The 27,315-nt window shown below is 55.1% G+C and overlaps 11 protein-coding genes across 11 annotated transcripts; 3 read left to right on the top strand and 8 right to left on the bottom strand.

Moving 5' to 3' along the window:
• Positions 1 to 221: 221 nt before the first annotated feature.
• PHYSODRAFT_516581 (hypothetical protein) lies at positions 222 to 1,499 on the bottom strand (the record flags this gene model as incomplete). Its single annotated transcript, XM_009534237.1, has 5 exons — positions 222 to 572; positions 638 to 838; positions 907 to 975; positions 1,046 to 1,341; positions 1,421 to 1,499. 5 exons carry the CDS (start codon positions 1,497 to 1,499, stop codon positions 222 to 224), a joined length of 996 nt encoding a protein of 331 aa, XP_009532532.1.
• Positions 1,500 to 2,201: 702 nt separating this feature from the next.
• On the top strand, positions 2,202 to 4,468 carry PHYSODRAFT_547970 (hypothetical protein). Its single transcript, XM_009534236.1, has 5 exons — positions 2,202 to 2,949; positions 3,043 to 3,151; positions 3,223 to 3,474; positions 3,551 to 3,877; positions 3,961 to 4,468. The coding sequence occupies exons 1-5, from the start codon at positions 2,309 to 2,311 to the stop codon at positions 4,399 to 4,401; spliced, it is 1,770 nt and encodes a 589-aa protein (XP_009532531.1). The 5' UTR covers positions 2,202 to 2,308; the 3' UTR covers positions 4,402 to 4,468.
• Positions 4,469 to 5,630: 1,162 nt separating this feature from the next.
• On the top strand, positions 5,631 to 6,662 carry PHYSODRAFT_517475 (hypothetical protein; the record flags this gene model as incomplete). The annotated part of the gene is made up of 3 exons (XM_009534235.1): positions 5,631 to 5,684; positions 5,754 to 6,080; positions 6,147 to 6,662. 3 exons carry the CDS (start codon positions 5,631 to 5,633, stop codon positions 6,660 to 6,662), a joined length of 897 nt encoding a protein of 298 aa, XP_009532530.1.
• A 1,025-nt stretch (positions 6,663 to 7,687) lies between these two features.
• PHYSODRAFT_515502 (Kazal-like serine protease inhibitor domain-containing protein) lies at positions 7,688 to 7,924 on the bottom strand (the record flags this gene model as incomplete). Its single annotated transcript, XM_009534234.1, has 1 exon — positions 7,688 to 7,924. One exon carries the CDS (start codon positions 7,922 to 7,924, stop codon positions 7,688 to 7,690), a length of 237 nt encoding a protein of 78 aa, XP_009532529.1.
• Positions 7,925 to 11,818: 3,894 nt separating this feature from the next.
• Positions 11,819 to 12,311, top strand: PHYSODRAFT_246877 (hypothetical protein; the record flags this gene model as incomplete). Its single annotated transcript, XM_009534233.1, has 3 exons — positions 11,819 to 11,823; positions 11,859 to 11,991; positions 12,108 to 12,311. The coding sequence occupies 3 exons, from the start codon at positions 11,819 to 11,821 to the stop codon at positions 12,309 to 12,311; spliced, it is 342 nt and encodes a 113-aa protein (XP_009532528.1).
• Positions 12,312 to 13,628: 1,317 nt separating this feature from the next.
• On the bottom strand, positions 13,629 to 14,342 carry PHYSODRAFT_517241 (hypothetical protein; the record flags this gene model as incomplete). The annotated part of the gene is made up of 1 exon (XM_009534232.1): positions 13,629 to 14,342. One exon carries the CDS (start codon positions 14,340 to 14,342, stop codon positions 13,629 to 13,631), a length of 714 nt encoding a protein of 237 aa, XP_009532527.1.
• A 242-nt stretch (positions 14,343 to 14,584) lies between these two features.
• PHYSODRAFT_515028 (hypothetical protein) lies at positions 14,585 to 15,133 on the bottom strand (the record flags this gene model as incomplete). The annotated part of the gene is made up of 1 exon (XM_009534231.1): positions 14,585 to 15,133. One exon carries the CDS (start codon positions 15,131 to 15,133, stop codon positions 14,585 to 14,587), a length of 549 nt encoding a protein of 182 aa, XP_009532526.1.
• Positions 15,134 to 20,191: 5,058 nt separating this feature from the next.
• PHYSODRAFT_303932 (hypothetical protein) lies at positions 20,192 to 20,911 on the bottom strand (the record flags this gene model as incomplete). The annotated part of the gene is made up of 3 exons (XM_009534230.1): positions 20,192 to 20,214; positions 20,258 to 20,858; positions 20,906 to 20,911. 3 exons carry the CDS (start codon positions 20,909 to 20,911, stop codon positions 20,192 to 20,194), a joined length of 630 nt encoding a protein of 209 aa, XP_009532525.1.
• A 661-nt stretch (positions 20,912 to 21,572) lies between these two features.
• PHYSODRAFT_518182 (hypothetical protein) lies at positions 21,573 to 21,770 on the bottom strand (the record flags this gene model as incomplete). Its single annotated transcript, XM_009534229.1, has 1 exon — positions 21,573 to 21,770. A coding segment is annotated over one exon (198 nt), but the record flags the coding sequence as incomplete, so codon positions are not given.
• A 30-nt stretch (positions 21,771 to 21,800) lies between these two features.
• On the bottom strand, positions 21,801 to 22,208 carry PHYSODRAFT_517573 (hypothetical protein; the record flags this gene model as incomplete). Its single annotated transcript, XM_009534228.1, has 1 exon — positions 21,801 to 22,208. A coding segment is annotated over one exon (408 nt), but the record flags the coding sequence as incomplete, so codon positions are not given.
• Positions 22,209 to 26,285: 4,077 nt separating this feature from the next.
• Positions 26,286 to 27,146, bottom strand: PHYSODRAFT_518041 (hypothetical protein; the record flags this gene model as incomplete). Its single annotated transcript, XM_009534227.1, has 1 exon — positions 26,286 to 27,146. A coding segment is annotated over one exon (861 nt), but the record flags the coding sequence as incomplete, so codon positions are not given.
• Positions 27,147 to 27,315: the final 169 nt, after the last annotated feature.

Here is a 27,315-nt window from a genome sequence, read left to right as displayed (position 1 = left end):
GATTGAGGACGAGCACCAAAGGAGTGGACAGACATTCTGAGAACTTGGCGGCAGTATTTTTAGGGGTTCTTCCTTCGTGTGAAAGACCTCGTGTTGCATGCCATGAGGCGTTTTAATACTGAATGATCTCACGTAAACCACAGACTATATGGCATCAATGAGTGGAAATGCACTATTGGTATTGAGTACTGGTGAAGTATATGATAGCTACGGCAGCCATGTCAGTCCGCCGCGTAGACTTTCTGGCTGCTGTTCTTTCGGCTCTTGGAGCTCTTGTCTCGTTTGGACACACCTTCGCGCATGGTCGTCGCTGTCATTGTCATTTCAGATTTGCGCACAAGACGCACCACACTGAAGCTGGCCAGCCAGTAGCAGGTCAGCAGTGCCCCATGTGAGGCCACAATTGCAGCTTCGGAGCGATTGATGATGAATCGCGTGGAATCCAGATAGTTTTCGCTGCTGGATTTGTACGACGCAGCTCCCATGCCACAGTAGTGGGTAGCACAAACTGCAACGCCCATGATCAGAGCACTCCCCAGTCGTAACAATTCACTGTCGGGCATAAACGTCAGCTACAGGGAGGTGTTAGTGTGAAATTGTCGGTACCGAGTCTTCAATCTGCACCAATCTCACTTACCGCTCGGAACAAAATCCAAAAGGCGGCGTTGGCAGTGAAAAAGGCGATGAAAACGGAGAGCACCACAATTCCGGCGCTGAGCTCCATGGTAGCATTCATACGCTGCGCCATCATACCCAGGTAGTGCATTCCCAGCACTCCCAGCGCTGCAAACGCCCCTCCAAGCATAATAAGCCGTAGTCTCGAAAAGAGAGCGATAATCTATGGCAAACAACTTTTTCAGTCTCAATGGACCCCCACACACTAAGAGTCACTCAATGCTAACTTACCTTGATGCGACGGGTGACTGCGCTTTTATTCACTACTGTCGACATTTTGACGTTTTTCAGATTTGCAGCCTGGAGAAAAATGAAGAAGAGGTGAGCTTCCTGCCTGGATTGCGATTGTTTGCATGGCAATCCCACGTACCAGCATCTCCTTGCGCCTAGCAGCTTCCATCTCGAGGAAGTACGGATCCATGGACGCGATTTTCAGCCCAACAAGTACACCGAGAACCGCGAAAATGAACGACAGGATGGTCAGCCCCAGCTCGAAGTCCATCTCAAGAGCTGAGCCGTCCTCGAGGTCCAGTTCTAGCGCCGTCATGCCTGTGAAGTGCGTGCACCAGATACCGCAGCCGCCGAGCGCAAACGCAGATAGGACGAGCATCACGCGTTTGTGCTTGACATCGTCGATGCGACGCCAATTCTCCATGAGTTGAATCGCTACGACGACAAAACCAGTTGAAGTGAATATATATATACAGGATTGAGAAAGATGCAACAGCAACAAGGCAGGACTCACTGCAGTAGCTACCCGTCGTAGAGATCAAGTAGGACAGCAGGATCATGGACCATGACCAGTACTGGTGGATCTTCACCATTTTCCACGCGCGCAGGTTGCTGCGAAGATGGAGTGTAGGTAGACGCGCCCTATCTTGCTTGACGTGGATGCCAGAGAAGAGCTACCTTGCGAGGCTGTGCTGCTGCTGGAGAGCACTAAGAATAACCTTGACATGAGGAAGGCCCAATTTCATTTTGATCCAAGCGTACTGTTGGCTAATTTTGCCTGTGCACATGGCGCAAGGTGCGATGTTATCCGGCGTGGCTTGGTGTCGTCTGCGGCGACCTCGGTCGGCTATCTTTTTGAGCGACAAGGCCGTTAAGCTGGTGCAGGCTGCACCAGCTAACTAAACGCCTTCAGACGCAGCCTACCGCCCCCTATCGCGATTCCATGTCTGCAGCAATTAACCTGCTCTACCTACGTAAGGACTCAGTCGGGCGTTCAACTACCGTAGAACCTACGCAGTAGGTTGAAGTGCGTCGACCAATCAGAGCAGCGATACCCCCACAAACGTCGCTTTTCGACAGATTGCACCCTATTCTGGCGATCTAATCATGATGATTATACATGTGTACCACTCGACCAATGACAGTCGACCTTCAGCGAGAGGAGTCCTCTCAGAGGACCATGTCGCATATTTCGGCACACTGTACCAAGTGAGCCCTTCCAGCCAGTCCGCCTCTCCCCTTCTTCCATCCTATTCGAGAACCCAGGCATACAAACTCGCAGTCAACCTCCGACTGCCTTGCCCAAGAAACGCCAAGCAAGCAGGCGGCTCAAATCGACCTGGAGCGGTCTCGCCTTCCTTGCCTGCTTCATACCCAGAAAGCTCCTCAGACGGCAGACACCATGGCGGCGGGGCTCCCGGACGACCTCGTGCTCGAGTACGACATGCTGCAGCTCGTGGACGGCGACGACCTCGCCGGCGGCTTCCACATGGACGCGGCGCCCTCCGCGTCCCCTTCGGCCACCGTCGAGGACCTGCTGGCCAGCTGCTCCGTGGGCGTGAGCATCGCCACGGCCGACGCGGCGGCGGCCAATGGTACCTCGGCCTCCACCTCGTGCGCGTCGTCGGCCTGCGCGGCCGGAGGCGCTGGCTGCTCGACGGCCACGGCGTCCAAGTCGCCCGAGCCGGCGGAGACCAACACTCAGGACGAACTTGCCGCCTTCCTATTGGACGGCGAGCAGTTCCTGCGCGACATGGAGAAGGTGGTAAAATTAGACTTGGACGAGAATCAGAAGAATCAGACGGCGCTGGAGCAGAGTGATGGTGCCATCGACCTGGATGCCTTCACGGGCCTGGACATGCTGCCGTCACCCTGCCCGAGCGCCCCCAGCACGTGCCCGAGCACGGCCGACGGGTCGCCTTGCAAGAACGACGAGGACGAGTTCGGCGTCGAGTGCCCGCTGCTGGCCGAGGAGCAGAAGAAGCACGAGGAGCAGGCCCGGAGGTACCACGATGCGCTGATGGGCCACGTGCTGCCCCCCATGTCGCCGCCCAGAGGACTCCAGCACACGAACTCGACGCTGTCCACGACCTCCGAGGCCTCCGATGTGTCGTCGCTTGGCCACACGGACGGCAGCGTGTCAGCCTCGCCGATGCCTTCGATGCCCGAGGAGACTGCCAACGAGCCGGATATGCTGGAGGTGCACGACGAGGAGGACGAAGAAATGGAGGAGGAAGCCATGGATGTGCGTGGGTAGGACTTGGAGATACTAGTCGGAGCACTGTGTTTCTAATTGGTTTGCTGTTGATACTTCAGGACGAGATGGACTTGTTGGAGAAGGAGGCCAAGTATCTGGATGCTCAAAGGGATTTCCTGCAGTCTCGTGCCAAGTCGAGCCGCCCCCAGCGGAAGAGCATTAAGCAGCGTCGCCCGCGTGACACGGAGCAGCCGAAGCTGCTGGCCAAGAGCCAGGAGGACAACCAGCTCCTGAATGACCTCGTGAACCAGCAGAAGGTGTACCAGGACAACTTCAAGGCCATGCTGGCGTTCGCTCCGGTGAACGACGTGGTACGTTGACTTTTAGCGTGTTTCTGTGCGGTTGCGTGAGCTCTGATTTGATGTGAATTGCTTGCTTTGTGAACAGCGAATGGCGTTGATGACGCCCATGGAGTCGTACATTCGTCTCGGCAAGGACTTCGACGAGAGGAGAAAAACCATTCTGTCTCTTCGTGAGGAGAAGCTCGACATGACCTACAAATTCATCGAACAGAAGGCTGCTGGCCTGGACATTAACCAGCCGTACCAGTACTCGGACATGTTTGAGAAGTTCGGCAAGCACTACTGCGTGAACTTTGCCATCTCCAAGTACGACGGAGTGAGCGTCTTCCAGGTTGGACGCGCCATCTACGAACAGATTGCAGGCAAGGACGAGGCACTGAACAACGCGATGGGAAGCACAACGATTCGTGAGGTACGTCAAGTCAGGGCTGGTTGCGTTCTTACATTTTATTCTTATGCTAACTGTTGCGATTTTGTGCTTGTTGTTACTTGCAGTCGTTCGATACGATCAAGTGTAACTTCATGCACCAGCGCATCGTTTCAAGTATGCACTGGGAGGGCGAGGACGCAGACAAAATGCCGGACATGGAGTCGAACGCCATTTTCTACTGTCGTTTCGGCGACAACTCAGCAGTGCTAGCAACAGATTACATCGACCAGGACGACCTGCACCCGTACGACACATCAAACCGCATCCGAAAGGATGTTTCCAGCGGCGTGGTGCTGTCCGGCCACACAGATGCCAACGGCAAGAAGTTCGTAGTGATGAAGCGGTACTTGATGGCCAAGTACCACATGTACCCCCACAAGGTGTCCCAGGAGCAGCAGGATCGTTTCTTTGCCAGCATGCCCAAGTGCCACGACACAATGAAGACGCTCATAGTGGACCGCTTGCAGCGCAACGAAACGGGCTGTCCATGCGCAGGCGAGGAATGAGCGGCTTAGCCTGTATGACGACACGTTCAGGTCCGCGAAGTTGTGTGCGGCGTCTTCGAGGTGAGCGACGTCGCTCGCCGGCTTACTTCGGGTTTTCATTTTTTCTTCTCAAGTGGTTCGTTTCCCCGTGCCGGGACTGTTACCCCGGTTGGTCGCGTCAGCAGCGTGGGGTGGAGTGCTCGCCTCTCAAGACGCGCAGGACTGACCAGGGACGTGCATTTCCATGGAGCGAGTGACTGCCGATTATTATGTGGCAGCTGCTGTGAAAGCGCTCCGTGCTCACCATGGCGAAGTGGTTGTTTAGTGCGATTCTCTCCTGTAGCTAGAACGCTTGCAGCGCTGCGGGCGCTTGCGTGCTAACAGCAAGGTGAATCAAAACGTCCATGCACTCATGTCAGTCCACCCTCCGTTTTGCTGTTCGTCTATCGTAATTATTCACGTAAACTAAGGATTACCTAATGCCAATTTTCGCAATCTAATGTTATTTTTCGTCTGTCGCGCATAAATTCATTCTCGTTCTGGACACCATGGGCGTCGAGCTCCCGGCCGACTTAACGCGCGACTACGACATGCTGCAGCTGCTGGATGAGGACGACGACGGCTCCACAGTCGCTCCAACACCCTTCACGCCCTCTCGCAAGCAGAATGTGGTCGCTGACAGCCCCCAGAGCGACGGCACCAACTCTTCTTCTTCTTCTTCTTCTTTTTCATCGCCGGTTGATTCTCTTGAACTGGGAGACTTTTTACTGGAGGACGAATTATTTCTGCGAGGTATGGAGGAGAACGATGACGCAATCATTGTGCCGGATCTGGACATGATGCTGCCCTTGAGCCCCGCTACCAGCTCGTGGCGTAATGCTCTGGAAGACTCGCCGGGTCGAACGGATGGAGAGGTGGAGAGCCCCCTGTTGACGCAAGGTTCTAACAGAGAGGGGGTGATGTCTCCTTTGAAACTATCTCACTGTGATTCGTCATCATCGGGCCACACTGAAGATGAAGAAGACGAGGTTGAGATGATGGAGAAGGAGGAAGAAGAAGTGGAGTTGTTGAAGAGGGAGGAGAAGTATCTGGCTGCACAGAAGGAGTTTCTCGAGTTTAAGGACAAGAGTCGACCGCAATGGATCAGTATCAAGAAGAGAAGAGGACGAGACGCTGCTGAGCAGATGAAGCTGTTGCTGAAGAGTCAGGAGGAGAGCCAGCTTTTGAACGGGTTTGTGACGCAGCAGAAGATGTACGCAGACAATTTCAAGGCTATGCTGGCGTTCGCCCCAGTGAATGATGTGGTGAGTTTTTGTGCTATCATTTTAACTTTTATTTTATTTTTTTGGTTGACGGTTGGTTGCGGTGAACAGAGGATGTCGTTAATGACGCCGTTGGAGTCGTACATTCGCCTTGGGAAGGACTTGGGCGAGAGGAGAAAGACTATTCTGTCGCTGCGCAAGGAGAAGCTGGACATGACGTACAAGTTCATCGAGCAGAAGACGCTTGGAATGGACTGCAATAAGCCCCACGAGTTCTCGGATATGTTCGACAAGTTCGGCAAACACTACTGCGTGAACTTTACTATTTCCAGATATGACGGGGTGAGCATTTACCAGGTTGCTCGTGGGATCTACAACCAGCTCACCGAGAAAGACGAAACTCTGAATGAAGCCATAGGAATTACTGCGCAGCGGGAGGTACGCTTCATGCTACCTTTGCTTCTTCAAGCGGATGCCAATTGTTGATTTTATGTGTATCTGCAGTCAACCGGGACTCTAAAGTGTAACTTTATGCACCAGCGAATTATCGCGCAACCGAAGCAGACGGGAAGGAACTCAGTCAAGATGCCGGAAATGGAGTCAAATGGCGTCTTTTACTGTCGATTTGGAGACAACTCAGCTGTTCTGGCTACCGACTACGTTGACCACGATGAGCTCCATCCGTACGACGAATCGAATCGCATAAGAAAGGATATGTCCAGTGGTGTGGTGCTCACGGCTCATGATGATAGCGATGGGAAAAAGTACGTCGTGGTGAAGCGATACACGATGGCCAAGCTGCACATGTATCCGCACAAGGTCGCCCAAAAGCAGCAGGATCGGTTTTTCCTCAGCATGTTCCACTCACACGACAACATGAAACGACTAGTCGTGGATCGTGTACTCCAGCACAGTGACACGGGCTGCTCATGCACAGGAAACAAGACAAGCTGTTGCTGTGCAAGTGACGAATCCAGCATTCCGTGCGGAGGTCACGCGCGCGCTCAGGTCTCTGTATAATTTAATGCTACTCATGCTCCATGTTAAATCCTACGCAGACAGTATACAGCTCCTCTTTGTCACGAAGTACTTGAGCTTGCGCGTTAGTGGTTTCACATACTACCTCCTCTTCTGCCTCCTTCAGTACAGCAGCTATTCTAGCTAGAGAAGCTCTGGATTTTATCATGTAGTTTTGATTCTAGGTTTGATTCTAAGTTAATTTATCTTAAATGTGCCTAGCAGTTCTGCCCGAGGTTCTTTAGTTAGAGCGAAGTATCCTTAAATTTCAGCAGTTGGTGCTTTTGTCTTTATTCGGGTTTGCTACCAAGTTCCGAAACCATGAAAGCATGAACTGACAACTATCTCAAGTCCTCACGCGAGCATGTACTGGTCACTCGCTATGCCATAGCTATCTTGCAATAATATGCAGACAACGTCAAGGCTTGAATGCGGCGGTAACGGTACGTATGCACATGCAGAATGGTTGAAACGAGCACGTGCAGAATGGTTGAAACGAGACCAGCATCGTTTGAAGACTTCAACGACACCCACGACTTTAAATTGAAGTCGTGGGTGTTCGTAGGTGTCGTTCCATGACTTGAACGTGGCGACACCGATGTAACATCGTTGAACATACTTGTACTGCAAACACAACTGCAGTTATGTTTGGAGCCGATCGATCGTGTCACGCGAATGTCGACCCTAAAAGACTCAAGCAACACGACGCTAGATAATATAATATCCAAGCGTTTATTAAAGTTAACGGGTACGTTCCGAATCGGACGTCATTAACGTATCGGAACTTCCGATACGTTAATGATTCGTTCGTTTATAACCGATAGCGGAGCATGCATTTTTATAGTGATTTGCACCTGCAGTCGTATCGCCCTAACAACTCGGATAAAATCGAGAGAACTAGAAGTATGAAGTAATGAACCGGAAAGCAGCCATACATGTATTGCAACACTGTATTGATCGTAAAATGATACTTTTATGATTTTTTTCAAATTTGTTGCAGGCTTCTTCTCGAACACTTGATCGCCTTCTTACTCGCGGTCCGTCCTGTGGTAGCGCGGGCAATTGCCGGGCTTCGCCGTCCACTGCAGACCGTTGTCGCAGTTATGGTTGTTGAACTCGCACATATTGCGGTAGGTGACTCCGTTACTTCCACAAACGGCATCGCGCTTGGTCGAACATTGCTCGGGGCCACATCCGACGCTGCCGGCCGCGGTCGCTCCGGCGAACATGAGCGAGGCGAGTACGGCCACGGCAGCAAACTTCATGGCTCTCGTGGTAGGACAAGGGGAGGGTGGGTGTTCTAGCTTTGGCAAATTTGAAAGTGGGGTCTGTCCTATTGTGCCGAAATGTATCGCATTGGCGTCAGGTGTCTACAATGAATCTGGCTTCCGTGCGTCAGACCATTCATGATTTTCCTCCGAACGTAAAGAGTTTTGCAGCCAAAACCAAATGAGCCGTACACGCGCTGGTTTGTGCTTACATGTGCGACATTCACTACTGTACATCACTTACTTGTTGTTAGCTTGGGACCTGCATGTGATGTGTGCCTGTATATCCGGGCTGTTTATTTTATTTTACTGTCCGCCTTAAGTTCCAGGATATAACGCAACCCGCGATGGCAACTCAAAACTGCGCTACGCGAATTTAGATGGCGACCCCGTGGAGCATTGCGACACTGCATCAACGACAACAACAATGAGATGGGTCAGTCTGACATTGTGAAGATACGCAACACACTTAATGGAATTTTCTAAACTTCAACCGTGGGTCAGCTCAAAATGATATAGCAAACGACGACAGAATATAACAATGATGACCGCTACGTCTGCCGCAAACCCTCTCTTTTTTAATATCGTAAGCTTATTGCGAATGCCAGTTTTTGTTTTTGTTTTTAGGGGCATCCCTTTTTGAAGTAAAATAATGATTGTAAAATGTATAATAATGGTACTTAATTTAAAATGACCAAACCGTTGTACCGAAATTTCGTGAAATCTAAGACATCTTACTTAAAAAGAAATTCCATGCAGTGTACACTTAGTGGATTCCATTTATTTTGCATATCGCTGTAGTGGATCTTTCTCAAAATACAGAACAAACCATCCTCGTGGATAAACTGTCATTTGCAACCGCTCATGCAGACCGTAGCCAAAATGATTAAATAATGGCTTGGCCATTACTCGTCACATCATGTTTGTAGGTAGCCCTTGCAATATCCAGCAAACCGATCCACTCAAAGTAAGAGTCTTGATACCTACCCAGTGCATTACAGGATCAACAGAGTAACTGAACGGTAGAATTATCACTGTCATGAATGCGAGCGTACAGTACATAATTAGATAAACATTTCTTCTAAGGTGTTCTCCAGACGGGCGCATAGGATTGTCCATAACGCCGTTCTGGATGACAAGATTCGCAAGAGATGCTTCCTTGAAGCACTCGTTGCATTGCAGCACTCTACAAATTAAACCCGGGCCATGAGGCCCGGAAATTCGCAGTTCTCATTGACCAATGATTAGAAGCAACGAAAAGAAGAAAACAGGTATTGTTGTTCATGGAAGGAGGAGGCTTGCACCGAGCAAGCGTTCGTCGCCGTATCTTAGGGTTAAAAAATGAATTTGGATGTTGCCACGAAGAAAACAAAAAAACAAAACGGGAAGCAGTCGCGCGCTCGTACGTCTGCAAAGCTCCTGAATGGAGCTACACGTTGGCTAGCGTAAAGTTGTGTCTCGGGGACAGGTACCAGGAGGGCTAGCTCTCTGTACTGACTTGATCAACTCCAGAACAAGTAACCGCGTGAACCTGAAATATTTTAGCATGGAGTAGGAGCACTTGCTCCCGGGGAGTACTCAGGTCAACAACAATTACGAGGTGACTTCGAGTAACTGGCAAAATGCGAAGTCACAAATCTCAAATTTCACTACTAGTATGCGTTTTTTTTCAAAAACGTTTCGCTCAGCACCAACAAACGCTGTTCTTTCTCAAATTGAGAAACCACCAAGAAGAAGATGTGTTCGATTACCGATTTATCTGACTTCTCAATTTATGTGAACTAGGGTGCTAATTACTCGACAACAGTGCGGAACACCACACCAGAGCGGGATATTAAGTGTAGTTGTACATGCCGAACTTGAATCTGTTGTCATGTCTGCCGGCTCCGTGGCATCCGGAACTGTGGTCGGAACGTGCAATGGCCGTGCAACTGGACGAGTTGGTACTGATCAATGTGTATGCACCGAATGAAGCAAACGAACGAGAGGCATTTTTCACTGGTCTACAGAGCTGGCCATGGGGAGGCAGCAACGTTGTTCTCGCTGGGGATTTTAACAGCGTGCAAAACCCTCATCTCGATAGACTCGGCAAACGAAAGACGGGAAGACCGGAAAGTGCAGCGCTACAGGAACTGCAACGTCAGCTAGCACTGGAAGACGCGCAAATTCTAACCGGGCATGTTGATGACGAAGAACCACCGGAACCAATCGAGTTTTACACATTCTGGAGCTATCACGCGGCCAGTCGAATCGACCGATTCTACGTGCCTAGTACCTGTACGGCTGCAGTTCAATGGCTATCGGTAGCAGAGCCGCCGCTTCACTCCGATCATCAGACCGTGCGATTACACATGGCTCACGGTAAAACACCGTCTCCATGCCGGACTAGTCGACGGGTAACGTACCCAATACGTTCGTCCCAGCCCTACCGGGTCATAGATGAGCTTATGAACGAGCTTATTATGGAGGAAGTCGGCAAAAGCACTACCGCAGCGACGTGGGATGCTGAGGCACGCAAATGTGTCCAATGCATCCAGAAGGTGCGGAAACGGGTGAATCAACGACGAAAGCGCTACGGAGCAAAGATTCGCTCACAAGCGAGACAGCACCTCAGCAGCCGACGGGATCTGATTGTAGCCAGTGTGGAGGAACTCAGGGAGGAGAGGATGATGCGAATCGGTCAACAGCTAGAACGAACCACGGAACGACTTAGATGGCAATTCAAACGGGTTTCAGACTGGGAGCGTGATCAGCATGTGACGGGAATCAATAGGATCAACGGCGAGGAGTTCGGGCGCAACATGACTGTAGCGGACAAATTTGCATCAGAGTGGAAGCCAATTCTCAGCAAGTGTCACGGAACGGTACCAGGCACAACACTGGATCAGGAATTAGACGACTTCGTTTCGATTCCACCTGAACGGAAACTGACAGATGACGACAACACGATGCTAATGAGTGATATTTCTCTCGATGAAGTCATAGCAGCGATATCAGCACTTAATCGACACAAGGCGGCCGGAGCCGACGGACTTAACGACTTTTTCAAAGATGCACAAGCGGTGCTGGACCCGGCGATGGTGACAATTGGCAACGAGCTGCTTCGTGGTGGGGACCCACCGGCTTTTTTTCTCGAGGGTGTGATCATTCCCCTGAGAAAGAAAGGTGATTCGGGAGACGCAATGGACTACCGACCAATTTTGCTGTTGCAAACCGGTTACAATATCTTAGCAAAAGTAATGGCGAAGAGAGTGCAGCGAATCTTGGGAAAAGTAATTGGAGAGACGCAACAAGGGTTTGTCCACGGACGCCAGATGATGAAAACAGTTATGATGATGATGGCGATTGTAGCGACTGCGAAAGGTGAACCGGACTTGGCAGCAGAGCTGAGTAGATCAATTCTGTTACTTGACTTCCGAAAAGCCTATGACACAGTTGTGCGAGAGTTTCTCTTCCTTGTATTGCTGCGGTTTGGATTTTCGCCAGCATTTGTGGAGGTACTAAGGAAAATGCATCAGGATACAACGGCGCAATTCCTTGTCAATGGGGAACTATCAGATCCAACGACAGTGCGGTCTGGCATCCGGCAAGGGTGTCCACTCGCACCTTTGTTATTTCTACTGGTTGCAGAAATCTTGGCGATAGCGATAGCTCAAGATACGATCGTCCAGGGCTTACAAGTACCCGGTACAGCCGGCGCAGTGCATAAGTTTTCGGCATTCGTCGACGATTCGACCGTATTCGTCAACCAGGCTCGATACATCCCCAGAGTGATGCAGATCGTCAAAAGATTCGGGGACCTCTCTCCAGCCCACAAAGAGCAGGCTTATATTTCTAAACACGGACATTAGCCTCGAGGAATTCCGCAGCAGCAGCGACGGCAAGAAGCGGATGCCGTGCGTCACGTCGGCAGGTTGTGCGTGACGAGCAGGAAGCGGCAGCAGCAGCGCAGACTGGTGCAGACGGTGATCGTGGGCTTCACGGCGGTCAGGAAGCCGGTGGCGGTGACGAACACGGGCAAGGACGCGCACGAGAAGTGCGTGCGCACCAGCAGCGAGACGAAGGTAATGAAGACGGAGAGGCAGACCGGGGCGGTGGTGACGGCAACGGAGCAGCGGTGGAGATGCTACGGGGCAGAGGTCGGCCTCGGCGAGCAGCGCCCATGCCCGAACTGTTGCAGGTGCCCACTGCTGGGTACATCGTGGAGATTGCGCGACGACGAGTGCGGAATCGTACCGGCAGGTATGAGATGGAGCATGAGGTGCAGTATGGAGTTCGGCGTGGAGGACCATCGGCACGGAGGTGGCTATCAGCAGCGGAGTTCGAGGAGCTGCTCGAAGCCCGCAAGATCGAGGGCGATCTTGGAGCCGGGGATGGCGTGTAGTGTGGTGGCTCGTCCCTCCTCTGAGGAACACGAGCAGGATCTGCGGAACAGCGTCCAGGTCGTGATCGACTTGACGGAGTAGCTGGTGTGGCACACCGAGCAGCAGTTGGTGACGAAGAGTGTGGGGACGGCGGCTAGTGGTGACGGAAGCGAGCCAGTGGGCTACCGTTACGTGCGACAGGAGGTAGCAGTTGAAGTTGACGGCTGCAGAAGATCGCAAGGCGAGGTGATCTGTGAACAGGACAGAGAACGAGTATGCAGAGAGGAGAGGTGACGCTGGAGAGCGAGTGTGAGGCCAGGAGGCCACGAGGAAAGAGATGAGGGTCCGAGAGGGAGAGGTCCAAGTAGGCTAGAAGGCGCCGAGTGGATAGGATAGGGTAGTTCGACGGGGGTGAGAAGTAAGTGGGGGCAACGAGCTGCGGTGTGGCAGCTCGACCCTCAGTTGCGATTTGTTGCTGGATAGTAACGAGTCAAGACTTGTAATACACTCAGTTGCGCCGAAACGCGGGTTCCTGTGACCTAGTACCAGGGAAGTGTCTTGCGACCAGGGAAGTGTCGGCTAGACACGGGAGTAAGTGGCATAAGGTATGCGATAGTGGCGGGCGGTACACAGATGGGGGCGATGCATTGAGTAGGGTGGCGGGACCACGGAGAGAAGCCGTGGGGGCGCGAGGTGCACTCCTGGCAGCACCTTGGCCGTGAAGGACAGCGCTTTCGAGTGCTTGGGCGTGCCCGAGTGACGTGACTGAGATGCTGTTCGACCTGTTTGCATGTCCGGTGGGGGTCGCCTGTGGCTTGCCGGAGCCCAGGTCGATTGCATTTCCCCTCCCAGCCGTCCCTATCCCCGACACGCCTGGTGAAGGGGTCAGTGCCTGTCTGGTTGATCATCGTACTGCCTCGTACCTGCTGGCAGTCGGCGCTATACTGGCCTACCTAGGCGTGGACGCGACGACAAAAACGGTGTAAGTTCGTAAGGGTGGACGCGTGCAATACTATGGGCGACCGGGCTAGACGGGACCTGGTTACCTGTGGTAGACGTGGAACACTACGGGTGGTCGGGCTGGACGGGACCTGGCTACCTGTAGTAAGGGACGACCGGGCTGGGGATAGACCCGGGAGCTTCCTACAATATCAACCATTTACAGCACATTCAGCTCCAACAATCGGCGCCTCCTAAGACTATCAAACTCCGAAGATCAAACCAAGTTCAACTCTCTTTTACAACGGCTTCGGTACTCCAAACATCTAGGCGACTTCATCAGCAGACATGACAACAGATAGAGAGAGGGTCAGACTATTCTATTAACTTAATGTTACTTAAGTGCAAGATGTCTGGTAAGCCCTAAGCCAGGATATCAGCGCCGGTGTCTTCAAAGAGCCCGGTGGCCTTACGTGGCTCACCACTTGCTGTGGTGTCTCATGTAGGGGGCAGTCATACATATCTAGGCAGAGCAGTAGCCATGTGCCCTGGACCATTGTGTGCGGTTTCCTCCGCTCTCGTTTAGCCAGCGCTCGTAAGTGTCGCCCTGCTGCTTGCCTGAATTCGCTTACGCTGCTTTCTTGTGAAACTCGTCCACCTTGGTGGACTACTCGGTTTCGCTGTATCCAAAGTGACGTTACGCAGATCGTGCACAGGATTCGCCACAAACGCTTCCACTCGCCTTCGTATGCCTCCGATTCACCTTCGAAGACGGTGGCTAACCTGGTTCGAATGCGTTGAGAAATTGGAGGTGCCGATCGTGACGCACAATAGCTCTCGAACATCCGCACCCGCTCCGGACTCTGCACCTGACCTGTCCATCGCTGTGCTACTTCCTGCCAGCACGCTTGGGCACATGGACATTGCCAGAATATGTGCTCTAACGTCTCCTTTTGTCCTTGGCATCGATCGAGTTTGCGACAGCTATTGTTCTGCTGTCTTCCATCAAAATACAGGCTTAACTGGCATGTTGCCAGCCTGTATGCAACCCATACCTGATACTCCGACAGCATATTGCCGTGTGACCAGAGTTCTTTCGGTGTCTGTTGCATAACGTGATTTTGCCATCGATTTCGTGTTGCCCGTTCGTCGAGGCGGTGAATGACTCGGCTTAAGGCGGCTTTGTCTTCTCCCCCTTTGTAGCGGCGGTATGGTTGTTGCTTCAGCGCCTGGACGATATCTCTGTTCGCAATCGTGTCTGGAACCTCCCACGGGTATCTGTGTATCCCCGGGTGTGCCTGCATGACCAACCCACCTCTCCGCTGCGTATTCTCGAGCTTCGTGATGTCAGCAGCTAAGCTGTGTGGTAGGGAATGGTGGCTCTGAGTTCCCAATGAATACCATCTTCGTGCTGGTGCAGCCGAAGGGAAGCGACTTTCCGTCGCTGGTCATCGAGAACGACTCCACTAACTGCTCCTTGTGCATTCACTGTCCAGAAATATTGATGTTGTAACTCCGGTTGATGTCGTAGATTCAGCTCCCGCTTGACCCGCATCTCCTCCACAATCGCCAGTGGTGGTGATCCAAGAAGAACCGCCAATCCCCATCGGCCCAGCTTTGGTCGGGTGTGGTGCTTGGTTTCCTGTACTGGAGACGGGATTGCGATGGAGTATGATGCTACTCCAGTTCGCTGAATGTGTAGCTCGGCTAACGCGCACACTCGGATCCGATGATATTTCTTGCTTGTAAGAACAGCTCCCCCTACTTCCCGTAGCCAAGGATTGTCACTCCACAAGAACGTAGGCCAAAACCTCTTGTCTACCTCCCGCCAAGTCGACGCCTGCTCGGGTATTGGCGAATTCAAACTGATTTCGAGTGTGTTGCCATCCCGCCAACACGCCATTTCACTCAACAGCGCGGCCATGTGGCTTTCGCGATAAACCTGCATTTTCAGTTCGGTGGCCGAGTCGGGTGCGAGCCCTCCACCTATCACCGATCGCAGCCTCCTCCCTGAAAGGACCAATCCTCTGTTGTGCTGCAGCAGCAGAAGCTGTGGAGAGATTGACCCCACTTCAGTGTCATCCCCTCAGAATGCCCATGATCGCCACGCCCCATAGTAAATATCCAGTCGTTGGGTGAGCCACAAAAGTGCATGTTTCATCCGCTGAGTTTTGATAGCCACGCCCACCGAGACCAGCCCAATACCCCCGGCTTGCTTTGGCGTATAAAGTAAGGCTGGGCTTACTTTGTGTCGGCTGGGGTCTGAGCTAGTGGAGTGTCTCCAGAGAAACTGTTTCTGAAGATTCCGTATTTCGCGATCCGCCCAGTGTGGCAGGTCATACACTGCTGCTGTAAATAAAATTGCCGGCATCATGATAACGTTCAACAGCGTCACCCGCATTTCAACGCTCGTTGCCAGTTGTGCTGCCGTCACCAACCTGCGCCGTATATTCCTGATGCGAACCGCCCAATTGTAATCCGTCATTGGGCCCGTCCCGATATAATATCCCAAATATCGTACTGTATCACCATGTTGGAGTACCGGTATGCTGTACTGGTGGCTGCTCATCGCCTCCCTTGGTCTTTCGTCCACCGACACCTTCCTCTTCCGACGCCGCTTCTTTTGTGGCGAAGCCACTGCGTCTGGCGCTGCGTCCCTCCTTGTCGCTGGCCTTGCTGCCTCAACAGCATCTCGTCCTGCTATTCCTGGAGTACGAGCTCCCGTCGAAGCCGTTGCTGGCGCCGACCCCGCGTCAACTCTCTGACCCGTCGCCGTTGGTACTGACCCAGCGGTACGCTGACTCATTGCCGGTGCTGCTGCACTTCCAGCGCTCTGCCGTTGCTCACTGGTCTCCGCCTGCGTCTCCGTTCCGACGCCCACCGACTGCATGTCCGTCTGGCCGTTGTCGCTAGCCTCGTCCTGCATCCGCATGCCACTACCGTCGTGTTGTCTGCTCTGGGCGCCATCTCCACCGCCTGATCTCGTTTCCGTCGCTGCGCTATCCTCGTCCTCGGCCAGCTCCCTCAGGATCCGATCCGCCACGTGTCCGAGCGAGTCGCTTGGACACCGACTCGTCACCAGAAATCTACAATGCACCATGAGGTGCTCACCCGTGTCCTTGCGCACCACGCGCCAATTGTCAAAGCCTGCGTCCTCTACGATGCGTGCTGGGCCGACCCACTGGTGGGCAAGCTTGGTAATGCCCTGGTCTGAGCACCCACACCAAATCTCCGACGCCGAACTCCGTCGTCGATCTCTGCCGTCTATTGTAATACTTTGCTCGGTGCAGCTGGTCCTTCGCCAGTACCGCCTTCGCTGCCGCTGCACACCGTGCCATCTGCTGCACCAGTGCGCGATGGTCCGCTGCAAACTCGCCGAGCTGCGTCACGCCCGCCGTGCGCAAGAGATCGTTCGGCGTCCTCAGCTGCCTACCCATCATCAACTCGGTCGGGTTAATTCCCGTCGCCGTGTGTCGTGCCCCGTTGTATGCATACACTGCGCAGCGGAGCCATCTGGCCCAGTCGTTCTGCGCTTCCGCCACAAAGATGGACACCATGTCCTTCCAACTCCGGTGGAATCGTTCTACCAGACCGAGTAACGCTGGCCTGTACGGCACAGGCGAGATCTGCCTGGCCTGCAACAGGTCCGTCAACGCCTCGACCACCTTGCCGCTCAACTCCGGCGCTCCGTCCAACACCAACTCACGCATCGGCCCAAACACTAGGACCAACTTCTCCATGACGAACTTCGCGATATCCGGCGCCGTGTGGCGCGGAACTGCTGCCGCCACCGTGTACCTGGTCGCGTAGTCCACGGCCGCCACCACGTACCGATTTTCGCCTGCCGTCACGGGCAAAGGCCCCGCAACATCTAGAACCCACCTATCACCTGGACTACCAACGCCCTGACTCCTCAACGGCGGAATCACTTCCTTGGCCTTCGCCTTCCGCGTGCCGCAATCTCTGCACGCCTGTACCCACCGGCGGACATGCACCTGCATATCCGGCCACCAGTAACTCCTAGCAACACGTGCATACGTCTGTGGTGTCCTCAGATGACACGCGTAGATCGAATCATGGCTCTCACGAAGAGCACTTGCCCACAGCGCGGTGGGGAGCACCACCCGCTTGCTGCCGTCACGCTCCACGATGCGCACCACTCCGTACTCGACCACGATCTCTCTGTCGCGGTACTTTCCCTTCTGTACCAAGTTCTGCACGGTGCGATCCCGTGCTTGTTCGTCCTTGATCATCTGGTTCGTCAGCTGGCCGTCACTACCTGCTGTTTATCGTCCTTCGTCTCGTTGCTCGACTTCTCCTCGTCCTTGCCGCCGCTGCTCGACTTCTCCTCGCCCAGCAGCTGCGCCGGTGCCCTGGACAACGCGTCCGCCACGACGTTGCCAGCGCCCGGGTGATACACTACTTCGAAATCGTACTCCTGGAGCTGTAAAGCCGAGCGATGCAACCGCCCCGTCAACTCCTTCGACGTCATCAGCCACTTCAAGGCTGCATGATCCGTCATCAACACGAACTTTCGTCCATAGAGGTACGGTCTGAAAAGTTTTACAGCCCACACCACGGCTGCGCATTCTAACTCCGCAATGCTGTACTTTGCCACAGTAGGCGAGTTGATTCGTGATGCATAGGTAATCGGCTGCTCGCCTTGCCGCTGGTCCTGGGTAAGAGCGGCACCGAGCCCCACCTGTGACGCATCCGTCACCAATCTGAACGGCTTCGTAAAGTCAGGATAAGCCAAAAGCGGCCTCTCCGTCAACGCCTTCTTCAAACACTCGAAAGCAGCCTGCTGAGACTCTCCCCAGCGCCAGACCACTCCCTTTCGTAACAACTTAGTCATCGGAGCCGCCTTCGCAGCGAACTCCGGCACGAACCGTCTGTAGTATCCGGCCATGTGAACGAACCTCTTCACCTCCGTCGCATCCGGGGGGGGGGGAAGTTCTTCACGCTCTCGACCAAACTTGGCATCGGGCGCACTTCAGCGCCGTCCAACTCGTGTCCAAGATAATTCAACTTCTTCGATGCAAACGAGCACTTGCTCGCCTTCAACGACAAGCCTGCCCTCGCCAGCCGCTCCATCACCGCTGCCAGCTGCGCTACGCTGCCCCTCGAGAACACAATGACATCGTCTAGGTAGACTAGACAGCTCTTCCACGTAAGCCCCCGTAATACAGCGTCCATCATCCGTTGAAATGTGCCAGGTGCGTTCGCTAACCCGAACGGCATCCTGACGAACCGAAACAACCCCTTCCTTGTGATGAACCCGGTCTTATCACGATCCTTCTCTGCAACAGGCACCTGCCAGTACCCCGCGTGCAAGTCGAGGCTGGTGAAACGCCTCGCTCCATGCAAATTGTCCAATGTGTCGTCGATTCGAGGTAAGGGGTACACGTTCTTCTTAGTGATAGCATTTAGGAGGCGATAATCGATACAAAATCTGACCGAGCCGTCCTTCTTGCGCACTAACACGACAGGAAAACCCCAGGCCCCATTGGCCTCCTCGATCACTCCGTCCGCCAATATCTTGTCCGTCTGTTCGTCAATGACCGCCTGCTCCGAGTGCGAGTGCCGTCGCGGCCGCACTTTGATCGGTGGCTCACTCCCCGTGTGAATCTGGTGACTCACACCCAGCGTAGTCTGAGGTGGACACCCCTCACGTGGCTAGGGTAGTGTCTTAACATCCGCAATAACAACTCCCTGTCCTCCTTGTCCATGTCTCCGACTTTCAGCTCGTCTTCATTGCTCAGAGGTGCGTTCTCGTCGTGTAGGTTCTCCTGCCGTCACTGCTTCACGCGCTCTCTGTCGAATCCCCGGTCACTTCCATGGTCTGCATGTCCTCAGTTGTCGGAGCCGAAGTTCCCAGCTTCTCGCGAGACGGTAACTTCGAGGTACGCCCTATCAAGTTCATGATCGGAACGACCACTTAGCTGTTGTCAATGTGGGTGCTAGCAACAGGTGCGGCTCTACACCGAGGGCGGGCGTGAACAAACCCACAGTGCCCTCAGGTGCTGCCACTGCCAGCTCCACACGACGGCACGTCCGCGTCTGCACTCGCTCCTTCCGCACCAGACGGACCTTTACTGCTCTCCCCTCGCTTTCGCTCTCCGCCGTGCAGCTGAACGGCACGACCTTCTTGTCGACTCCGTCATACCATTTCATCTCACAGGACGTGAAGTCAATCTTGACTCCGTTCGTCAGCATCCAATCCTCGCCGAGCAAGAACTCCTCGGCCGCGCCTTCGACCACCAGCGCGTCCACCAACACTGCCCGTACTGCGTCCTGAATCTGAACCGCCACACTCCTTCGACCTTGGCCACTGCACCCGTGAATCCTTCGACGAAGTCTACGGGTGGCAGCGTGCCGAGCCGCTCGCCGTACTCCTTCCACGACTCGCCGGCCACGCAGAACTGCGCGCCGGTGTCCAACTTGATTTCCGCCACTCGTCTCCAATCTCGATCTTGGCCGTTGGCAGTGAGTCCACCGCCGGGGCCTGCACAGCTCGTAGTCGTCCAACTCGTGCTGGTCTCGCACCGTCCTCCGTCCACACGACGCTCGGGGCCGCGTAAACGCTGCCACTCTCGTACTGGTAGCTTCTCTTCGGCATCCTTCGCCGCGTCACCCTCGTCACCACCGTCGTTGCCTTCGGCGGCGTGAATCCGATCGCCGTCGCCTCTTCGATACTCAACAGTCGTGGCCCGCCCTTGCTGTGCCGCCGCTTCGTGTCCACGAACGCCATGTACGTCTCGTCCGGGTACGACTGCGTCGCTAGCCACTTGCGCAGCTTCCGGTCCTCACGCGCCCTCGCCTTGCGCACCAACTTCTCATACCCGTCTGGTCCTCCGACACGCGGACGAGCTCCGTCGCTCTTCGCCGTCACCTCGGTGTCCGCTGCCATTGCCACAAACTGGGGCACGGGCTGCTCCCCGCGGGCCATCGAATCGCCACATCACCACAGCCTCGCGCCGTCGCCTGTTTCCACCGTCGAGTTGCCCACGTGCAGCACGTCGCTCACGCCGCTCGCGCTCGTGCTCCTTCCGCTTCCGTCGCTTCTGCAGGTGCCGTGCCTCCTCGTCGGCACGCACAGCTCTCTGCATCACTTCAGCCGCCTTCACACGCAGCACCTTGGCCTTGATAACGTCTTGTCGCCGCACTTCTGCCGTCATCACCTTCTGCACCGACTCGGGCGAGCCGTCGTCACCCCCTATGCCGTTCGTCACCGCGTTGTCGGTGTTCGCCACATCGACCATCGTGCCGTCCGCGCCGAACTGCTCCAGCCACTCGTCCAGCTGCTTGGACACCGCAGCCTCCAGCTCCTCCTTCGACTTCCTGACGCTCGCGCACGCCAAGTCGACCACGGCGCGCTTCATGTTGCCCGCGCCCGTGTCGCCCACGTCGCCCACGTCCACCACCTTCTCGACCTTGTCCTTGGCCGTCTTCGCCATCGGTGTCTGCTCCTCGCTGACGAACTCTTCCTCGGCGCCGTCCTCGGCCACCGCGAACCGCACGTGCTTTGTCTCCGTCACCACACACGGCTTCGCACCCGTGCTCGTCAACTCCTTCTTATCCGCCGCTGTGACGGCCACGGGCACTGTATGTGTCGCGCCATCCCCAGACTGCAGAACCGCCCGTCCACCAGCAGCATGCCGCGCACGCAGCACACCGCCATCCCCAGTCTCAACCACGCCGTGCCGGACTTGCTTCCTCGCCGCTCCGGCCGCCACTTTCTTCACTCCGCTGCTCCGGCTTCTGATCGCCGTTGCACTCGTCCTCGCAGCGCCACGCGGGAGCCGTTGCTGCTGCCCGCTGGCCTGCCCTCGTCCTGCTGCCAACTTCTTACCCGGATCAGGTCTTGCGAGCGATAAGACCGGGGATCTTATGCTCGCGGACCGTTTCCCGACCCGTTCCCGTCGTTCTCTGCCTCCTACCGTCGCGCCCCCAGCCGCTAAATCAGCTTGCTTCAGCGTGCAGTTGCGCGCGAAGTGCCCCGCGAAGCCGCAGTAATAGCACTCTGTGCCCTCTCTCGGCACAAACGCTCGCTGTGGCGCCCTGCTTGCCATGTAGCGCTCATGGTTGCGCAGTCGTCCTTCTCGAGTGGCCAGCGCCGGATTGCTCGGGCCGCTACCCGATCTCTGCGCTCCTCCTCCGTACTTACTCTCGACCTTTAAGGTCTTAGCCGGTCTCTTCGTGTTCTGGTCGCTCGCTTGCCGCTTGCCGCTCTCAACACCGCCACTGGTTTGAAATTTTGAACCGCCAGTGGTACCACTTGAAGTACCGGCCGGTACCAGTTGAAAACCAGGTGGGATGGCCTTCCACCACTCACCCGCACCGGCTTTACCGGTATCCACCGGTCTCCCCTCAGTATCGTACCGTGGTGGCTTCGGAGCGGCACCCCAGCCGGGCCCGTACCCCGAGACCACATTCCACGAGTTGCCGCCAACTGCCGACTGCTCTCTTCCGCCGCGTGCCTTCGCCGCCGCCAAGGGCCCGTGCCCGCTCGTGGCCTCGCGCGCGTCCCACGCGGCCATCGCCTCCTCCAGTCTGATCCCGTATCCTTCGCCGTAGTCTCCGACCTGGGGAATCGCCACACTCAGTGCTTCGTCCAGCGTCTTCGGCCGGTGTCCGCGCACATGCGTCGCCCCCTCCGTGCTGCTCATGCCTTTCAAGAACGCGCTGACCTGCCAATCGTCGCCGATCTCGCCACGCTCGGCGATCTCACGCAGCGCCTGCGCGTAGTCAACGAGCCGCTCTCCTCTCATTTGCCGACGCGCGTTCAGCAAGTCGACCACCTCGGGGCCTGACCGCTGCGTCATGTACTTCGCGCGTAGCATCGCTGCTAGCGTGTTGATGCTTTCTTCTTCCGGCTGCACCGACTCCATCACGATCGAGAACCAGCGCTTCGCCTCGCCCTCCAAGTGCGACGCGACTTCGTGGTACAGCTGATTCTCGTTCCACTCGACGTCCATGGTGACCGCCTGCCGACGCACCTCTTGACGCACCGTCTTGAGCCACATGCTCACGGGCATCGTGTCGTCAAGCCCCTTGAATTTCGTCAACTTCAGTGCTTTCGCCTTCTCACGGACGACGATGGGTGCCGCCGCCGCTCTCATTCTCGCTGCTCCAAGTGTCGGTGGTGGGGTCGATGCGCGCCCAGGACCAGCGCCACCGTGTCCGCCGCCACCTCCAGTTCCCGTCAAGTCGACGTAGCCGCCGGAGAAGCTGGTGGCCGCCTCACGTTGACCAACCCGCTCACCGTGACCGCCGTCACCCCCGTTTTCGTCATCACCGTGTCCGTCATCGCCGTGTCCGCCGCCACGTCGACCTCCGTCTCCCGCTGTCGGCGTCGTGCCGCCTCCAGTCAAGTTGCTTCTAGCCACGTTGCCACTGCTGCCGCTGGTGGACCGTTCGCCGTCGTTGCCCCCGGCCGGCTCACGACCACTGCCAGCTCCATCGTCTCGTCCGGGCCGACCACGGCCACCTCCGCGTCCGTCACTCGCCGATCCCAGCGGCGTGTCGCCCGACGTGCTGGTGATTACCGAGGATTCCAGTGTCGGCGTGCCGCTGTCGCCGGTGTCCACAGTCACCTCCGTCGTCTCCTTCGCTCTTCTCGCTGCTTCCGCAGCCACTCGCTCCGCAGATGCAGCGCGTCGCTGCGCTCGTTCGTCACATGCCACCACGTTCGTAGCCATTCTCTTAGCTCTAACACAATTAATCACAATCATCTCAGTCAGTTCCCCATTCCTCACGCTCATCTCATCTAATCCTCTGTCTCTTCCAATTCTCTTTCACGCTGCGGGGTTTGCCCACGGAAAGCTCAGCTCGCATGTCAACTCCTTTTGACAAGCCCAGAGAGCCTCTGTTTATGACCACCATGTAGGAAGCTCCCGGGTCTATCCCCAGCCCGGTCGTCCCTTACTACAGGTAGCCAGGTCCCGTCCAGCCCGACCGCCCGTAGTGTTCTGTGGAGAAGTGCTGAATAAGAATTGTTCTCCGAGAAAGGCGGCAGGGCCGATCGACTGGAGGCGTGGGAGATCGGCGATCGAGAGACAGGCATCAAGGATCTACGGATCAGAAGGGGTTCTTCGGGAGATCTCAGGTGGTCCGATGACGCCGGCGCGTAAGGCAGGACATGTGGCAAGCCGGATTGTGGGTGATCGTGCCCGAACCGCGGCGTGATTCGTGGCCGACCCAAGTCCAGATCAACGACAGAACCCGCGGATCCGAGATGGCCGAGGACAGAAGGTGATAGATCGGCGGCACATGGCAACCGGATCGGGAGTGGATCGCCGATCGAGATCGACCGCGGATCGCCGATCGGGGTCGATCATGGATCGGGAGCCGATCGTGGGTCGCCGATCGGGGCCGATCGTGGATCGACCAGGATGGGACGCACATGGAGGACGAAGTCGGGGCAAGAATCCAGTAATTGTGTGGTTGTAGGAGGGTAAGCAAGATGGTAGCATTAGGGAGAGACCAGCTAAACATAAATCGGAGCAGAATTTGCACCGAAGACCACAAGTCCCATCAAGTCACCAAGTCCCAGGAACTACATTGGCCTCGGCAGCGTCGACACTTTGGGTAGTGAACTAGCGGTACGGTTAAGACTGGATTAATACATTGGCCAGCTTGACCTACTTTAGTGATCTATCTCTTGTGTGCAAGTCCTCGATCGACCGGGTATTGGTGCTTCGCCGGCGATCGTTTCACCTCTCGATCAACCTCGATCTCGCTATAGGAAGCGGCAAGCAACTCAGGAAAGGAAGGAACACACCCGGAAAGGCAACCACAGGCCTTGGATCAACTCCAGGCCGACCGATCGCAGCGAACAACCCTCGATCGGAGCGTATACTCGGACGCAGAGCGAAGACTACCGCGCTGCTCCACAAACTATCCCCGCGTCACGCCAAGACACTCGATCTTCACCAAGCACTGAATCTTCGGAGCCCCGAGAGAGCAGATCCAGCCCGCCGACGGGTACACAAGGTGAGAACAAGTTCAGCCGATCACGGATCGTTGGGGGACCCCCTCCGTTAGTCGGTGTCTGGGCGCTGGTGGGAAGCTTGATCAGGCCTTAACCAGATTTTGGCCGATCCCGCTACACCACAGTTCCGCGTCTACCACAGGTAACCAGGTCCCGTCTAGCCCGGTCGCCCATAGTATTGCACGCGTCCACCCTTACGAACTTACACCGTTGTTGTCGTCGCGTCCACGCCTAGGTAGGCCAGTATAGCGCCGACTGCCAGCAGGTACGAGGCAGTACGATGATCAACCAGACAGGTACTGACCCCTTCACCAGGCGTGTCGGGGATAGGGACGGCTGGGAGGGCAAATGCAATCGACCTGGGCTCCGGCAAGCCACAGGCGACCCCCACCGGACATGCAAACAGGTCGAACAGCATCTCAGTCACGTCACTCGGGCACGCCCAAGCACTCGAAAGCGCTGTCCTTCACGGCCAAGGTGCTGCCAGGAGTGCACCTCGCGCCCCCACGGCTTCTCTCCGTGGTCCCGCTACCCTACTCAATGCATCGCCCCCATCTGTGTACCGCCCGCCACTATCGCATACCTTATGCCACTTACCTCCGTGTCTAGCCGACACTTCCCTGGTCGCAAGACACTTCCCTGGTACTAGGTCACAGGAACCCGCGTTTCGGCGCAACTGAGTGTATTACAAGTCTTGACTCGTTACTATCCAGCAACAAATCGCAACTGAGGGTCGAGCTGCCACACCGCAGCTCGTTGCCCCCACTTACTTCTAACCCCCGTCGAACTACCCTATCCTATCCACTCGGCGCCTTCTAGCCTACTTGGACCTCTCCCTCTCGGGCCCTCATCTCTTTCCTCGTGGCCTCCTGGCCTCACACTCGCTCTCCAGCGTCACCTCTCCTCTCTGCATACTCGTTCTCTGTCCTGTTCACAGATCACCTCGCCTTGCGATCTTCTGCAGCCGTCAACTTCAACTGCTACCTCCTGTCGCACGTAACGGTAGCCCACTGGCTCGCTTCCGTCACCACTAGCCGCCGTCCCCACACTCTTCGTCACCAACTGCTGCTCGGTGTGCCACACCAGCTACTCCGTCAAGTCGATCACGACCTGGACGCTGTTCCGCAGATCCTGCTCGTGTTCCTCAGAGGAGGGACGAGCCACCACACTACAATATCGCTGTTTCAAAGGGTTCCGGTCCTCCATCCTCGAAACAAACTTTGTTCCTCTCAGTCCATTGGCGGTGAAGTGCTGCGCATCTCACTATATTCTATAGGCAAAGCAAAATTGAGAAAACACTAAGAATCTCAATGACATTTTTGCGGGGCACTGGACCAGACAACAACAACATTATAATAATAAAAGATCTAGATTAACTGGGCTTTCCAGTGTACAAGTATTTTGTTTTGAACATCTCGCATGCTTTGAGTGCCGTTCGGTTGGCTGATACTGCATTTAATGCCTTAGCCATGAGTCGGACAGTAGTGCATTGAGTTGCCTTTTAGTTTATTATTACTACTCAGCATACCATCTACTTCTGAACCACAGGCGCTATAAAAAATCTACTAGCATCAAAATATTTATTAACGGACTTCAAAACCTATTGTAATTGAAGGAATGTAGGAATATAATTCAAGAATGTACAGCATCTATATTCTTAACTCGGGCCGCTTCGATGAAATTTGTATGATCCTCAGATCGACACCTTCACCAGTGTAACCAAACATGGCTACCTCAAGCAACTTAAAATCACTGTCCGTAATGTTGCAGGATGTCAAACTTTTCTGGGGCCGCCTAACACAGTTCTTCGAACTGCGAACAGTCTACAGAGCGCGTGCTCGAGCGATCTGATGGGTGTTTCTTGTCGGTTAGTACCATAAGGAGGCTTGAAACTGACATGCGATTAAGCTCATTATCGGGAGCCCCTCTACTTCTATTCTTATTCTTGTATACAAACTTTGGAATAAAATCACTATTTTACGAACTTGGTTCGGGAAGATTGAATATTTCCACACAAGACGAGCTTGAGCACGCAGCCACCGTGATTAGTAGCCGAGGCCAATCATGCGTTAACGGCGCCTCGGATCGATTGCACCTCGACCTCCCCCCAGCTCGCTATGCCTTCCTTCAGGGAGCGCATCGCACTTCTCGAGATCTCGAAGTCGGGCTTGTGCATCTTCATGAACGCTGCTCGCTGCATCACGACCACAATTTCCTCTTCACTATCGTCTCGATCAGCCTCCGCATCACCACGTCTTGTGCCACCATCGCCACTACTTCCGTCGTTATCGCCACTCTGCTCACTCTCCGTCGACATCGACCGCTTCTGCTTTTTGCGCCTCATTTCAGTCAGCACCGTCGTAGCGCTAATATCGCGTCGTACCCTCTCTCGCGGATCGTACGGGTACAGTTCGTCCAAGTCGACACTGTCCGTGACCACCACAGCGCAGGGTCTGCCGCCCATCTGCTCCGACTCGTCAAAGTACTCGGTCAGCACCACTTTGTTCACCTCAGACGTGATCCCATGGCTATCTGTCGACAGCAGCCGATAGTTCCAGATTGACGTTCCGTCGTCCACCGTGTCGTAGTCTTCGCGAACGGTGGTGTGCCCGAGCGCCTCGGAGATGGTGATCTCCATGTTGAGCATGAAGTACTTGATGGCGTCAAACACCTGCCGGATGGACTCCACGCCCGTGAAGTGGAAGAACTCGAACCGCTCGCAGCAGAAGTTGCCCTGCGCGTCTTCGTACCGGTGGTCCATGAGCTGCGGCTTCATCAGGTCCAGGTGCTGGCTGCGAGCTACCACGTACTGGCACCCCCGCGTGATCATATCGCTCTTGAGTCCCAGTAGAACTTGGCGTCGCTCCCACCACTCTCGGGGCAGGTGGATGTGTCTGCACAGCGGGCTGCTAGGCTGCCTCTCCTAGTACAGTCGGCATCGGAACATTAATCCCACGTTTCAGCTCGAAAAACCCACATGAAAAATACTACTTCAATAAAGTAGAAAATAAATTCCCAAAAATAAATTACCTGCATCCCAGCAAGCATGGACCGCGCACCGGCCACCGCCAGCTGCTGACCGTGTATGATAT

This window comes from Phytophthora sojae, assembly GCF_000149755.1.
Source record: "Phytophthora sojae unplaced genomic scaffold PHYSOscaffold_7, whole genome shotgun sequence".
NCBI classification, from domain to species: Eukaryota; Oomycota; class Peronosporomycetes; order Peronosporales; family Peronosporaceae; genus Phytophthora; species Phytophthora sojae.
The sequence above is the reverse complement of the archived record's forward strand: the minus strand, read 5'-3'. Positions and strand labels throughout refer to the sequence as shown.

What these genes read in the sequence shown, in the direction of transcription:
- PHYSODRAFT_547970 (XM_009534236.1), top strand. Translation starts at nt 2,309, where the DNA reads ATGGCGGCGGGGCTCCCGGACGACCTCGTGCTCGAGTACGACATGCTG. An exon ending in TGGAGGAGGAAGCCATGGAT is followed by an intron (nt 3,152 to 3,222) that starts GTGCGTGGGTAG and finishes TTGATACTTCAG; the next exon opens with GACGAGATGGACTTGTTGGA. An exon ending in TCGCTCCGGTGAACGACGTG is followed by an intron (nt 3,475 to 3,550) that starts GTACGTTGACTT and finishes CTTTGTGAACAG; the next exon opens with CGAATGGCGTTGATGACGCC.